We start from the raw sequence: 15,307 nt of genomic DNA, 5'->3' as shown, positions 1-15,307 counted from the left end.
CGGTATGGGAAAAATGTGATCTGTTTACAAATCACTTCTCAGAAATCGCATCGTAGGCCCCGGGGGACGACGGCCGGCTCTGCCGTTGGGATCGTTCGGAACGCACGCCTAGCTCTAAAGGGCATCTTGTTTGATGGGTTTTTCCTCAGCCTTTCCCTTCGCACATGCACTGGAACGCAGCAACCAAAAATCTAGGCGACGGGTGTTTCCCGTACTTGAAGCCCTGTTTACGACTTCTTAAGATGCTGACGTCAAAATATGTCAATTAACCGTTTAAGTCGACGCCCATACTTTTGGGCGTGTTAATCTTGCGTCTTGGTGCGACAAAGGGAAGGGACATTTTAAGCGCAATCGATTTGGTACCGATGCCGTGAGACAAAACGGTGACAACTTAGGCCTGTGATGATGGTACGAGCATAAACATGATTGATCTTTGATGAAGCCATGAAACTGGCTAATGGTTTTTTATGAACGGTTGTGGGAGCTGTTGTAGCGCAATTTTTACTACACATTAAGACCGTTCGTTCCGGTTTCCGGTACAGCGTGATCGGACGGTATGGTTTAATGTACTCAATCGATATTTATTGGAAATTGAAATATTTATAACGCTCGTTTAAATGATAATAAAAAAAAAGCTGATTGGAAAGTAACACGCATCGCTAGTAATCGGTTTGATTAACGTTCATAATTTCACAACAAACATATTTTGTTATTTTTGTTCCGAAAAATAAGCTTGAGCACAATTTTAAACCACAAATACGATGTTAAAAATGGGATAAACATTTCTAAGCTAGTTAATTTGTAATAAAACCTTTTAAAAAACAACATTAATGAAACTAACTGCGCTAAACTCTGCGTTACAAAACGATGTAAAAGAGGAGAGTTTTAAATACGGATTGCATACCTTTAGGAGTATTGCAAAATAATCCTTTTCTCGAATTTATCTCGAGACTGGTAGACTTATTATAATGAGATTTTTAATTATATTATATTATATTTTGCGTTATTAAAATAATATATTTTAAGAGTTTTATTTTTTTTAGATGACATTTTATTTAACAAACGCTTGCATGACAACTATGCATGTTTCGCTTATTGTTACTCCACTTTGATGGTTAACGATCGTACCACGTAGCGCTTGCGGATGAACAACCTTTCCCAAACCAAGAGCACGAGAAAGATCGACGGAACCGAGATCGGTTGGAAATGTAAACCATAACATGGAGAACAAATATAATACGTGCGTTACGAAAAGATCAAAGTGTGTGGTACACATTTTACGATCGTTTGTGGGTGCCATAAAAATGCACGTGTGAGTATTAAGCATCGGCGAAATATTCGGAAACAACCAAAAACCCGGTCATTACGTTAAGCAACGGTGGGCCGTTTTCACACAGAGCTGTTTCCTCCAGAATAAAATCCTTACCTTGATCCTTTTTTTTAGCTGTTTCGACTCGACGTCCCTTCTTCTTCCCACCTTCCATTAGTTCACGGATCGTCTTCTGACTCCATCTCGCTTGGTGCGATGCTAGGCGACCCCTGGGGGGCCTAGTTTTATCGCTTACCAGAAACCGATGACCACCGATCTTCACCACCAACCAAAATGGTGTAAAATTCAAAACAAACAAACAATCGATCAAATAAATAGAGAGAAAAATCAGCCTTCCGTCATGGAATTTTGCGGCACGTTCTTTTAACTCGTACCGAACCGTTTACGCCTGTGGTAACGAGGCGATCGGATCGATATCGATCGTCATCATACTATTCCAAACGATGGCAGGTTTGGATGTTTCTGGTGAGGAAACGCAGCTAATAAAGCCGTTGGATGCACTGTCAGACGATGAAAATAACAGAAAATAATAGTTCAATACCCACACCCGCCAAAGGGAACGATGGGAGCTCATTGTGCCCCAGTTGGGAAAATGTTTTATTTCTCTTCGGGAAAAAGAAAACCGAAATGTATCAACATGTAAACCATGTAACAGTGGACGACAGGCTGTCGAAGCCTGGCACGAAACCACCCAAATCGAAGTCAATAAAATTGGAGGTAAAAAATTGAACCAAATGGTTGAAATTGGAAAACACACAAACAATCGATTTAACCGATTTTAACTGTCCGTTTCCGTTCCCGAAATGTCCGCAAGGGTGTGTGGTGTGTTTTTTTTTTCTGTTGTTGTTGTTGTTGTTGTTGTTGTTGCTGATGATGATTTTGATGCTGCGGCAAGAGAAAAATCGGTTTCATTAAGCCGCCCCATTCGAGTAAACGTTTGCTACAATATGCATTCGTTTGAAACGTGCGAACAATATGGAGTCGCACATTGTGTGCTGACCCCGGAAGGCTGATCAACAGGGAGATTGGGGAGTTGAAACATAGAGTAGAATGAGTTGTGCGCTTGTGTATTAGATGCGTTTCAAAAAGGGGTTAGGAGCGTGGAAGAACCGTTGATGACGTGTCAATACAGTGTGGTCGTGTAGTCATCAGAATCGGTTTGGTTAATTAAATGAGATGGACGAGGAAGTATGGCATTTGTCCGAAAGGGGTTTCAAAATCCGTTTGAATTTATCGAGGATTAAATTGACCGATAATCACATAATTTACATGAGGCCATTATATTGGTTTTCATTAAGCTATCTGGTTCTGTTTCACTTGATCTACTAAACTGGCTTCTTCAATATGTTCTACGACGTGCCTTTAACTCTCCATAGTAAATCATCTTTTGCACGAAGAGTTTTCACTCTCAATATGTGTCACGGAAGAAGATAACCTAAAAGTTGATCGTAATAAACACGTAGTAGACACGTAAGATCGACAGGAAAAAGAAAACAAACAGAAGAAATCTTGGAGGAAAAAATTGGGTACATGAGATCCGGTGAGGCTTTTCTCTTTCATGCATTGTCAGATTATAAGGATTCGATATGAATGAAACGAGGATGTTATTTGCCCACAGCACAAGAAGGACCTTAGACTGTGGAATTTGGTAAATCTATCCCAGAATACTCACCAAATCGTGAAGGGAAATAGTCGGCTAAATCGCAAGGCCTTGAACATTGAACAAGGATTATTGAGACGAAGACGAAGTACTACTGCTGCAGACTCTGACTATGAAACCTGGAAAACAGAGTATAAGTTGACGGTGACGATGTACAAGGATTAGAAGAATTTTCTTAGTATAGCATGATCTTAACTTTGTAAAATGTATTAAATGTAGAATGGTCATTGTAAGGTGAAATCGTACGTATTATAGGCTCCACATACGATCACAAATGGCTCCATCAAAATACGTTACGAGATAAGGGTGAGATAAAGGTGAGCAAATAGAACTCTTTGAAGATCGGTTGCAGCTGTAGGTAGAAGAATTCAACCATAAATCAAGTTTCCTGGAAATAGATTGAGGAACATTGCTTTATATGATCCACAAAGGCAAAATACAATTTGAAGTTGTATATAATTACTGTATTACTATCCATTCAATAAACATTTAAGCGTTCAAGGTCAATAACTCTGCTGCTGATTCTTATTGCAATTAAAAACAGTAAAACTTTATAATGCCATAATGTGCGTGATTCATACCACTGTACATAAGTGCAATATATTAATTTCTAAAAATACTGTATGAATGAGCCATAGACCGATCGCTATTCACCATCGCTTAACCTCACCGCCAGCATTGAGCGACAGAAATACTGTGACCCCTAGACGGTACGGTACATTTCCATGCGGAATAACATTCAAACCACCGGAACAGTCGCAACGACAAAACCTGTCACTTGCTTTTTTGCAATAGGGCCGACCACACCACGATACCAGCTAGTACGAGTTTTAGGTGTTAAATATTGCTAAAAATCCACGGACATACCATGGAGGGGGATCATGCAATACATTTTTTTGGTTTTTTGTATGTGTGTTTTTGTTTTTCAAACATCCCGTGCCAGCAGAGTAGCGCTATTAATCTTTTAGCTGGAGCCAAATTCCGGCATGTCGCTAAGAACCGCTCCAGCGATAATGTATCAACACTTTCATCGTGAACCACGAACTGGGAGTTGGCTGTGACTGGCACAAACAAACGAGTGACGAGAATGGAATGTTATTTTTGTGGTGGAAATAGTTTTCTTGTTTCAGGCAGATAAAATTGTTATGGAAAAAATGAAAAAAAGTGCTTCAGAATAATAAAGAAAAAGATCTGATAATAGTAGGGTATATGTGTTACTATGTGAACTATTTTTTTAATCAAAAACTCCACTTTCGTTGTTTATTGAGTTTCTTTTTGTCTTAACTTACGGATGCATAATTTTTCGAGTATTTATTCTATTAAAAGCGCTCCTAAAGCCCCTGTTACATATTTTCGTAAAACCGACGAACGTTCATACACACCCAGAAGGAACAAAAAAAATACCGATTCTAGTGTACTAAAAATTGCAGTGAATGACGATCACGAGATGGTTTGCAACGACGGCACTACGAAACCCCTACTGATGGGTAGGCATTTTTCTGGTAGGAAACGACCGGCCACACCGGTACCGAATGTGAACGAACTCCATTTGTCACCGAAATCGTCCGTTCAAGAATGTCGTCCCGGGTGGCTTCTGACTTGCGTGTGTGGAACGTTTGAGGTTTGGAAGCAGCAAATGCAAGATCACCACAGTCAAAAAGGGGCACGTTTGATTCGTACCCGTTCACAATGTCTGGTTGAAGCAAAGGCATTTTTCAAAGGGAAACACGTCAATGGGTGGCTTTAAAAAGGGATGGGAGAGAGTCGTCATTCAGAAAACGGGCCTTTTTTCCGCTCATTTAGGAGGACAAATCAAAACAAATAGTAATGTGTCGTGCCGAGCCAAATACATTCCTGTTCTCGCCTTTGTTTCCTGGACGGGATCGAGAAAAGAGCACTAAACTGAACGCAAACGAGTGCAATCCAGTGGGCAATTGTTATGGGGATTTGATGGTACGGGATTGTTTTTCAACCGTGCGTGTTTTGTGTGTGTGGCACACAGATGTACGTGTCCAATTTTGGACGGGTGGACAGATAAATATTTTCACTACGGTTCGTGCGATACATGGGTGAGTCAATAAATAAATAGACATTCCTTGTTTGGATATACTTTAGACGAGTTGGATGCTGTAGAGAAGCAGCAGCCGATTAATGGAAGTATTTATTTTCTTAAAATAAAAACTGATTTGTTAATAAAATTAACGAATGGTACCATATTTCTTCGCTTGTGTGACATTTCTATGGGCTTCATATTAGTCTTGTGCTTATATAATCTTTCGAAAAGAGTCATTCTTATGAACTTTCAATGAAGAGTCATTTAAATCATAAGCAAATTCCAAAAATAATAGAGAATTCTCAAGTTTTCAAATGAATCCTCAAGGATTCATGAATCTCCAGTGATTCATTGCCAATAGATTGTGTTCTTGGGGAGGGGATTGATTTACGGAGGGGAGTCATTTCTGGCTTTCTGTCGATCCGGATGGGCTACATAAACCATCGGTCTGTCCTGAAACCATTAGGGCTCATGATTCCATGAGGATTCGCATAGATATTCAGAGTCATGCAATTAATTCAACGATTTATTCAGATTCATGATTGTAAATCAGATTTACCCAACACTAGTTCATATGTTTCACTACGATCCAGTTTAGACAAACTCTTTTCAAGAACAAATATATAAACATTAATATAAACGAAATAATTACAAACACAAAACAAAAGAACCAATTACAATTATTCGTCAGAAGACAGTTAATATTCAACATTAAAAAAAAAGTTTAAATAAAATATAAAAACATCGTTTTTAAATTAACACAGTATTAAGAGAAGAAAGAGAATGGATAACAAAAGTTGAACACGGGTTTGTTATTGAACATACATATTATGTTCTTTAATTTTTAGAAAATATTTACTAAAAAGGAAGATATTTTAGATTTCTTGATATATTTGTCCAACCAATCCTCTTTTCTTCTCGTTGATCTGCTAATAAAAAAAGTAAACCGCTTACCGAAGATTTTCACCGATCCGTATTTATCCAAATTGCTCTCACACTCAACGACTTTCCTTCGAACACTGTATTAACGTCAATTATGCAAACATAAAGAAAACAAATAGCGACACTAATTTGTTACTCCATCACAACCATGGCTGCGGAGTTTGCGGAGCAGAAAGAATAAACCAAATCGACCGGTGTCCGGAAAGGAAGAGACTAATGTTTGTGTAGCTCAAATATAAAATATTTTCCTTTTTCGTTTGTTTCGCATCACTACCAAAACCAAAAACCCCACTTCCAGGATCGGTCTGCCGTGGTGTGACATCAAAAATGTAGCAGAGTTGCACCCAGAAATCCTTCCCAAAAATGGCACGGAGATACCAGGGGGGAGTGGTGGAAAGAAAGACCCATAAATGTCACGTGCTCGACGGTACAATCCGTCCAGTAAACCGGTAAAGAACCGCGTTTGTTAGCGAGTGGCGCAGAACGTTGTAAAGTGTCGAAGAAAAGCGAGAAAGAAAGAAAGAAACGGCCAAACGAACGAAGTCGGGCTGAAATAACATTGCACTGAATTTTTGGCTGCATCATCGAGAGAGAGAGAGAGAGAGAGAGAGCGATCGGAGCGGGTGCAGTTGCAACTTTACCATCGGTGCATCGGAATGGGATGGGAAAATTTAAAGCCGCTAGCAAAACAATCATAAAATTCCGCTCCACAGTTCACAGCACAGGGCTGATGGGATTTTCCCTTTTTTTTTGTTTTTCCTTCGGCTTTCTCCCGGAAATGGTGACGTTGAAAGTGAAGGCAAAGGAACGAATTGACTGGAAATCAAAGTTGCAAACCTTCGTTCGAGGCACGAGCGTTTTCGATTTATTCTAACCGTTTGCTAAAGGGTGGACAAACATAACGATGGCTGATGGGAGTGATTTTCACTTTGTTTTCTAACTGAAAGATTCGTGTTGTTTTTTTGTCAAGCTGGCTGTTACAGGTGTTTTTGTTTGAGTTTTGATTACTTTGTAATAGTTTTATATGATTGTTGGATAATTCTTTTGAATTCCTAAACAAACTTATCAAACTTTTATTAAAAATATGGAACTTCCAACCACTATCGATTAATAATTATTTTGCTATATTTAAAAATTTGTATTATATTCCTTTATAGAGCATCATTTTGTTATTATCTAGCACTTTATATAATCTACTTGTGATTTGTTTTGAATTCTTGAACATTTACATATATTTTTTACATCTTTGACTTGCTCGGTTGTAATACTTCAGACTGTTGTACCGCTTCACACAAAAAAAGAATATGAAAATTTCTTTCTCCCCGCCAACGGAAGAATCATGCAACATGCATGTGCAAGAGCATTAAGCCTGGCAAAATCATAAAACATAATACCATCGAAAGCGTAAAGCACAACGACACCGGAACGAACCGCAGCCACCAACAATGAAACTTGAAGAAAAAAAAAAATAGACAAAAAAAAAGAATGTAAAACAGCACAAGATAAACCATGAATGTGAGGGACCTCTCGTACGGGTCGTTGTGTCGCATGTTGCCAAAGTTACAAATTGTGTCCCTGCGCCGAACGAGCCCGGTAACGGGGACAGTTCATAAACAAATAATATATCATAAACGGGACCCGGTTGCACCACGACACCAAGCATCCAGCATTTTTCTGGAGAAAGCCATAAAGTAGCGAAGATAAAATACTGCAACAAGAAGAGAGAAAGGAGACAGAAAAAACCCCGGATGAAAATGCAGGGAAAAGCGACAGAACTCTTCCGTTGGTGCGGCGGAAAAGATTAGCCCGACTGTAAGACATCGCCTGGAACAACAGCAATAAATACGGTACGCTTCAGTACAAGGGTAAGGTTGGTTTTAAAATCTTTAGCCATGGCGTTGACAGCGAAGGATGTCGTAAAAGGCTATTTTGATGTGCATAAAAAGTAATCAGAGTTGGAAAAACGGAACGGAACTGTGATGCATTTTCCAACATATAAGCAATTAGTACGAGGCGCATGTATTACAAACGGTAGCTTCTCTTTGTTACTTAACGCAACGATCAAAGGAATAAGGATTTTCTTCTTAACCTCAATTTGCTTTTCAACAAATTAGACATTTTCGTGGGTTAATGCGGCGTCATTTGTTTGGTTGTTAAAATTTGGCAGCAACAGAATGGCTATTGATCTTGACTGGGGAGTATGGGAGTACTTTATCACCATTTCAGAGTGTTTGTGAGTGATTCCTTTAGAACTTTTGGAAAAGACATAATTCGAGGAAAATAATGTTTTAATGTACTTTTTCTTTCTCTCTCTCTTTCAAACAACCAATCAGTACAACGCACACAAACGCCTAACCGATTGAAGCAAAACTCTGGTGTGTACAGGTGTTTATTATGATGGATGTTTTGTTTATTTCCAGTACAGTTTCGGTTTTAAAGTGGCTTCAAAGATTAAAAGACTGCCTTGCGGTACGGCACTAAAAAGGAAAACTTTGGTTTTCCCTTTACGCCCGGTACTGTATGTTTTTTTCCCCTCCCGAGCGATTGCTAATGAGTGCGGGTTTTGCCAGTTTGTATTGATGCTTTCGGCTGTTCGGAAAGGTGTTAAAGAATGTAGATGACCGAATGATGGCCGGATGTTCCGGCTGATCGATTGACTTCAAGGCTGACCGGGAGGATGAAAGATTATTGGCGGCGCTGCGTCTACGGTGGTGCTGCCATTGTTGAGTAAACAACGGTGCCAAACACGGTCAATACCGATGCTTTGCTGCGGATGTTTGCAAGGTGAAAATTTGCAACTGGTAACTTCAAACGTGAAAATAGAAAATAGAAAGCAGGAATCGATTCAAACAAGAAGGACTTTTCCTTGAAGGAATACTTAAGTTATAAAGCAAAATCATGGTAAATCTTGTAAATTTTCTATAATAAAACAAGTTTGAATCAGTTCTTTGAAAAAGTTGAAAACAAAATCTTGAAGAAAAAAGAAAAAAAAAAGAAAATTGTGGAAAATTGTTTTAAATTTATGAGTTTAAACTTAAATCTAATTACTTCATATGGATTATTTATATTATTTAATTAGTTTTCTTATAAAATTTCTAATAATTCCTTAACTTTCATGTTGTGATTTCCAAATTAAACTTTCATAAATTATTTTTATAACGAACATAATAATGTCGGTAAATATGCCTTTTAGGGGTGGTATGTAATTGGAAAAGTTTGGTTTTGAAAATTCTTTGTTTCATGAAAATATTGAGTAGATTTCCAATAATACTGGGGCTGAAAAGTGTTAAAACGAAGTATGTATTCTATACCCATGTTTTCTTGGATTTCTTCAACATGAAAAAAATAGAAATAAAAAATCTGGAACATATTTTTTTACAAGCTAATGTGAAACAGATTTGCTTCCCCTTGTAGGTACAATTTTTAAAGCAAACACGCACTACGTTCGAGATGATAAATTAATCTACTAATTCTTATAAAAACATATCGAAACCAAATTTTGGCTTCCGTTCCAAAAGTGGCACCATTTTTAATCCCTTCCAATTGGTCACAAATCATAGATCGGTTAAAGGCAAACAGTTGCCCTCCTACCTTGGGAATATAGGGAAGAAAAAAAACAGAATCAAACACACACACACATTCTGGAGCAAAGAATCGTCCGCAAGACGCAGCATCACCGTTTTGTAGCCGTGCATTCTAAATAAATAGATGGGCGGAGCCAATACGTGATGATCCGTGATCCGTGGCGGCAATCGGGCCAAAAAGGGAAGTCATAAACCGCGGGTCGCGTCCGCCTCCGTAATAAACGTCAGTTGCGCAGAACGTGCGCAAGCGCCCTACGCTGTTCCGTTTGCGCAAATGACGATCGTATAGGATGATGTTCCGAGGAAGGATGGAACAAACGCAGAAGATCAGAAAGAGAGGCATCGCCGATCTACAGTGAAGATCGAGCATGCAAACAAAACGGTGGCAATAAAAACGGTACAAAATTTTCATTCCTCTTCTACGCGCACCACTGCACTGCTGCATGCTTTTACGACTTTCGATGTAGTGTAAAGCATAAATAATGGGGTAAAGGTGGCGTTTCGTTAGGGAAGCCGTGGAACTGAGGGTTGGCTTTCCCTCTCCCCCGGCGAGGAAGGTAGATCCTTTCTCAAGCGAAAAACCGCTCGCTGGTGTGTTTATGAAAGATGAAAGTAGTTGTTTCTGTTTTGCATAAAATAAATAGATCGTGTGCCGCTCGTTGTCGGCTGGGGCGGGTGGGAATTTTGCGCCATGCTGTGCGGCGTTGTTTGGAATCGTCGTCATTCGTCTTCACAAGGGGCGTAAGTCACTGTTAACGATGCGCGAACCGACCAGACGTTCAATGGTGTTGAGGAAACTCTCGTTGTGCGGTTACAGAGCGGAAGGATTTTAGTCGCTTGTGTGATCTTGAGAAAGACGCTTCGTACAGCGATCGTGTAAAGTGGTGCCATTGTGTGTGAAGATCGTTTTCGGAAGTGTACTGGAGTGTTTGCCCAGTTGTGTGAATCCTTTTCTGATAGTGTTAGTGCGTACTGTTTATTGTAGTGTTTGTACGAAGTGTGTGGAAATTGCAAAAACATTGTGCTCACAAATTTCGAAAAAGCCCCTATTAATTTTCGGATACAAAATATAATAACAAACCGGCGTGATGCTTCCATACAGCTCGTATGCGGCTGCTATACAGCAGATACAAAGTTTAAATCACGATTTGGCACTGTTCAGTCAGCATGGTGCACGGTACCTGCAGCATCCTGAGCATAGTGCGGTTTCGCTCGGTAATTCGTACTTTGGACTGAACAATTGGTCATTACCGTTTTCGTTTCTAAAATCCGTTCATCGTCCGGAAAAGCCACCCTTTTCCTATATCGCACTTATTGCTATGGCGATCAGCAGTGCTCCTAATCAGCGATTAACGCTCAGTGGTATCTACAAGTACATTATGGACAAGTAAGTGAATATTTATTGCTGTGATTTTTTTTATTTAATCTCCTATTTGTTGTTATTATGTTTTTTTTTAATTTAAAAATAATAAATAAATAATAAATAAATAAAGCAAAAATGGTAAAAACAATGTGAAATACAGTTATATACTTTTAATTACAATAAAAGAAAATAGTAACAAGACGGTGAAAAACTGTCATCATAAAAATTTTAGTAAAGTAAAAAAAATCCATGCTTGATTGAAGTTATTCTTTTTTGAAAATTAACACAAAAGACAAAATTAAAAATATTCATATTTTTATTTGCCTTCCATATCAAGTCTTACTTGGTTTTTAAACAATTTGTTGTTGAACAAAAAATCGATCGTTAAAAGATTGTTTTCCACACTAAGAAGGAGCAAATGAAGCAATTAAAATGCATTTAAATTGATATAGCATTTTGTCCATTGATGTATTTAAATCAATTATTAATACTTCTTAAAAATAATTAAATTTTTGCTTGATAATTTGATGACATACAACTGTATGCATATGAAGATGTAGAATGAAGCTTGAGGTAATTTTCTTCGCATTAGTTAAACAACCAATTAAACCCACGTAAATGAGACAACCTTTCACTCACATGTTGTGGTTGGTACATTTTCATTTCCACGCATTATTTCAGCTTTCCGTACTATCGCGAAAATCGACAGGGCTGGCAAAACTCCATCCGGCACAATCTCTCACTGAACGACTGTTTTATCAAGGTGCCGCGGGATAAGACTGGTACCGGTGGTAAGAATCAGCCGATGGACGATACATCGTCTAGCGGTGATGTTAGTGGAGCAGGAGGTAGTACAGGTGCTGGTGGGAAAGGCAGCTACTGGATGCTAGACCCATCGGCAAACGATATGTTTGAGCAGGGCAATTACCGGCGCCGACGTACACGCCGACAGCGCAACGCCAAATTGATCCTGAACGGCCACTTTCAGGTAAGGCAGCTGGTGGGACAGCAGGATGTGGTAGATAACACAAAGAACAAACCAAAAAAAAAGTAGACGTTCTAACAACTAGAAGCAAAAAAAAAAAACAAATCCGTGACTAAGATGGAGACATTCATTGATGCTGGTAAAAACGTCCTTTCCAACAAAATGCCGATGCTTATCGTATGCATTCCCGCGGTTTTCTATTTACAATTCGCCCATTCCTTTTCTTTTTCATTCACACAGGGTTCTCCATTTGCTTTGGCCTTTCCACCGAGCGGACCGTCGGCGGGAGATTTTATGAGTACGTCAACGGTTCCGCACCTGCCACACGGAACCGTCGCCGGTACTAGACGAACCGAGGGCAGCGCTGATCTTCATCATCTGATAGTGCGAAATGATTTGATACAACCACCGTCCGAACTGGCGGATCCGAGTGTACTTTTGCTTGGTTCCGGTTGCTACCATCACCATCCGGCCTATGGCCACGGGGCATCATCATCGTCCGGGCTACTGTCCGGGCTGGTAGGGCAGGATGCTACATCTTCCCTCGACGCAACTTCATTAGCCGATAAGAATGCTCCGGACGGTGGCAAACCGAGCGGCAGTTGGACTCCTTCAGGATGTCCCATCAAGCGCTACGATGACGAAAAGACTCCCTCCGGTGACACCGATGAGGCTAACGAAGAATTCTCCGAACACCCATCGAACGGGACACTTTCCGAAGGGGAGTACGAAAATGAACTTAACGCATTAAATCCTGCCGGCAACCGTCATCCTTCAGTGCAACGCACACGAAGCAGGAAAAGTGATAATTGCTTGAACCAACAACCGTTCCCCGAGTCGGTACGCTTTACGGCTCACTCGCTCGATGCTTTTCTGCTCGGCGAATTGAGCAGTTTGCGTGTGAGGGGCTGTGAGCTAACGTCACCATTTGCGTACACCAATAGCCCCATCACGACCACCGCTACCAACGCCACCAGCCCCGATGGGCAAAGTTCCAACTCGGGCGAAATGTTCCGAACGGTCACTCCGGATCAAACGGGATTTACTGCCTTCTGTGATGGTTTGTGTACACCTGAAAGCGCAACGAAACCGACACTTCCGTTACCGGCAGCAGCGACCGGTGCGATCTGTACCTTCGCACCGTCGGCATACACATCATCCGCAGCAAGAACCGGTCCCAGCATGCCGGGTGTTACGAAGGGTCCCAGTGCAAACAATCTACGCCAACCGTCCGTCCATCAGCGCGAAAGTCCGAAAGTTGAATCGCCGGTTGCAGTGACGGAACGGTTCGTACTAGGCACGAAAGTTGGTGGCTTAAAGTCGAGCAATTTCACCATCGATAGTATTATGCGAAGGGACTAAAAGGGCGGTTTACATCTCGCACCAAGGGACTGGAGCACCAGCAGCAGCAGAAAGTAGTGGCCGGCACTACTGTTGACAGTAGCTTAAGTCGACAAACTAACTAGTCAGGATGGTTTCGTAAATAAATTCGTTCGACGCGCTACTGTTGCCGGCCAACCGAGGCTGAACTGATGAGCGAGCGTGTGTTGTATGAAGCGAGTGGACGATAAAAAGATGACAGCCCTGGGTTGGATGGTTCGGTGGGAATGGTGTTTTCCTACCGGTTGCATCCGGTTTCTCTTTTTCTTTTTTCGGTACTACTTTTATCCCTTTTTTTTGGTGGTTTTGTCAAATTTAGCAGAAAATTGAAACGAACGCTCATTTACGTCTAGGGACGTGCTTGGTTTACTATTGCATGTGTCAAGTAAATAAATGGTTATTTATTTCCTGTGACAGGTGCGAGGCAGAATATGCGGCATAGAGACACATTAGTGGTTAAGTGCATCCGATACCTAATTCTCAAATGGTAATTTTATTTATCATCTTTCTGGATGGAGATCGTGATCGATATTAGTAAAACACCGGGCGCCTCCTTTGTAGTATTTTATAAAGGAGGCGCCCGGTGTTTTATTAGTATATGGACGGTTTTCCGTCGGTATATATTTTTTTCTTTTAAATTGTTTGAAAAAAAGAGCTTTTAAAGGAATTTGTACTACAATCTGTTGGTAAGAATGAGTGTTGCTGAGTAATGTTTTAAATTGTGTTACCTTTAGCATATATGGTAATGGTTCCCAAAACGAATTACAAGCGAATCGACTGTGTTAATTGTGTTATTCAATTTCATTGTTTAGTTTCCTTCCTGCATCATTTCCCTTCCCCTTTTATGCTACCATTTTAAAAATGATGCTTAAGCTACAGTTTTCCAAATAAAATCAACCAACAAAGAAAAAAACGATCTTCCTCCCATGTTTACCGATTTATCAATGCGTGTAAATCGCTTAAGCGAAACGGTTGAACGATCGAAATAGTATCATCCGTTTGGTGTTTTGTTTGGTGCTCACACAATATCTACAACGTGCCATTTCCCTGCCCAAATTCGATTTATCATAATTCAACAACGAATGCTCGGGTCCAAGGGAGTGCAGGAAAGGACCACGGTGTACAAAACTCGTAACGATGATGGCAGTGAAAAAGTTTGTTTTAAAAATCTCAGGTTCTAAATTCGATTTTTTCGCTCGTTATTCATGGGGCGAATCTAATAAAGTTGATTTATGCCAACCGGTACGGGTACGGTTCGGTGGCACGCGGAATAAGTATGTGTGCGGCTCGCGTGTTTGAACACACGCGCGCGTGTGTGTGTGTGGGAAAGCGGGGTCACCGTTTGCTAGAAGGGGGAAAAAAGGGAATTGAATGTCAAGTAAGTCCGCCGACTAAAAACTACGTAGTCGATAGAAGTTGGTTGCATTGGTTTTGCAAAAATTGGCGTCACCATTTTATAGAGCGATTTCTTAAGGTTTTAAAAGATTTGGTAGTGTGGCCGGTTGATGTTACCCTCGTCCTTTCGATTGTCTGTGTACAGCAAAACAAACTGCAACTGGCGGCCTTCATGGTGTGTATATGTCCAATGATTTAACGTCTTCGACTTCCGTCCCTGTTTGGTTCGTTTAAAATATTTTATAAACTAGCAACATTGCGCATGTATTTGTGTGTGGAAATTGTATCAACAGGAAGGGATTTTGGCTGTTAGGGGAAAAAATATAGGAAAACATTGAATCGGATTTAAGAGCAAGAAAATATGACTTTCCCAACTGGGAAGAAATCCGTAGGCCCCAAACTGGCGCATTCAGTCACATAATCACACCAATACACACATAAACAGTGCAGGTGGAGCAACTGAAGCATGTGAAGCATAAATGCATAAGCAAATCATCGTAAAATATTTGACTTCATCGGGTATGACATAAATCTGGATTCAATGGTTGTACGTTTTACCTGATTTTGTTGCTCAAATTCACCGATGAGGGAGAGAGGATGTTTTTAAAGATTTTT

The 15,307-nt window shown here is 40.2% G+C and overlaps 1 protein-coding gene across 1 annotated transcript; it reads left to right on the top strand.

Annotated features, from left to right (window-relative positions):
* The first annotated feature begins 9,395 nt into the window (after positions 1-9,395).
* Positions 9,396-13,979, top strand: LOC125771149 (forkhead box protein O1-like). The gene is made up of 3 exons (XM_049441528.1): positions 9,396-10,956; positions 11,614-11,920; positions 12,158-13,979. Exons 1-3 carry the CDS (start codon positions 10,658-10,660, stop codon positions 13,277-13,279), a joined length of 1,728 nt encoding a protein of 575 aa, XP_049297485.1. The 5' UTR covers positions 9,396-10,657; the 3' UTR covers positions 13,280-13,979.
* The last annotated feature ends 1,328 nt before the right edge of the window (positions 13,980-15,307 follow it).

The sequence above is a fragment of the Anopheles funestus genome, chromosome 3RL, assembly GCF_943734845.2.
Source record: "Anopheles funestus chromosome 3RL, idAnoFuneDA-416_04, whole genome shotgun sequence".
Lineage (NCBI taxonomy): Eukaryota > Metazoa > Arthropoda > Insecta > Diptera > Culicidae > Anopheles > Anopheles funestus.
The sequence above is the reverse complement of the archived record's forward strand: the minus strand, read 5'-3'. Positions and strand labels throughout refer to the sequence as shown.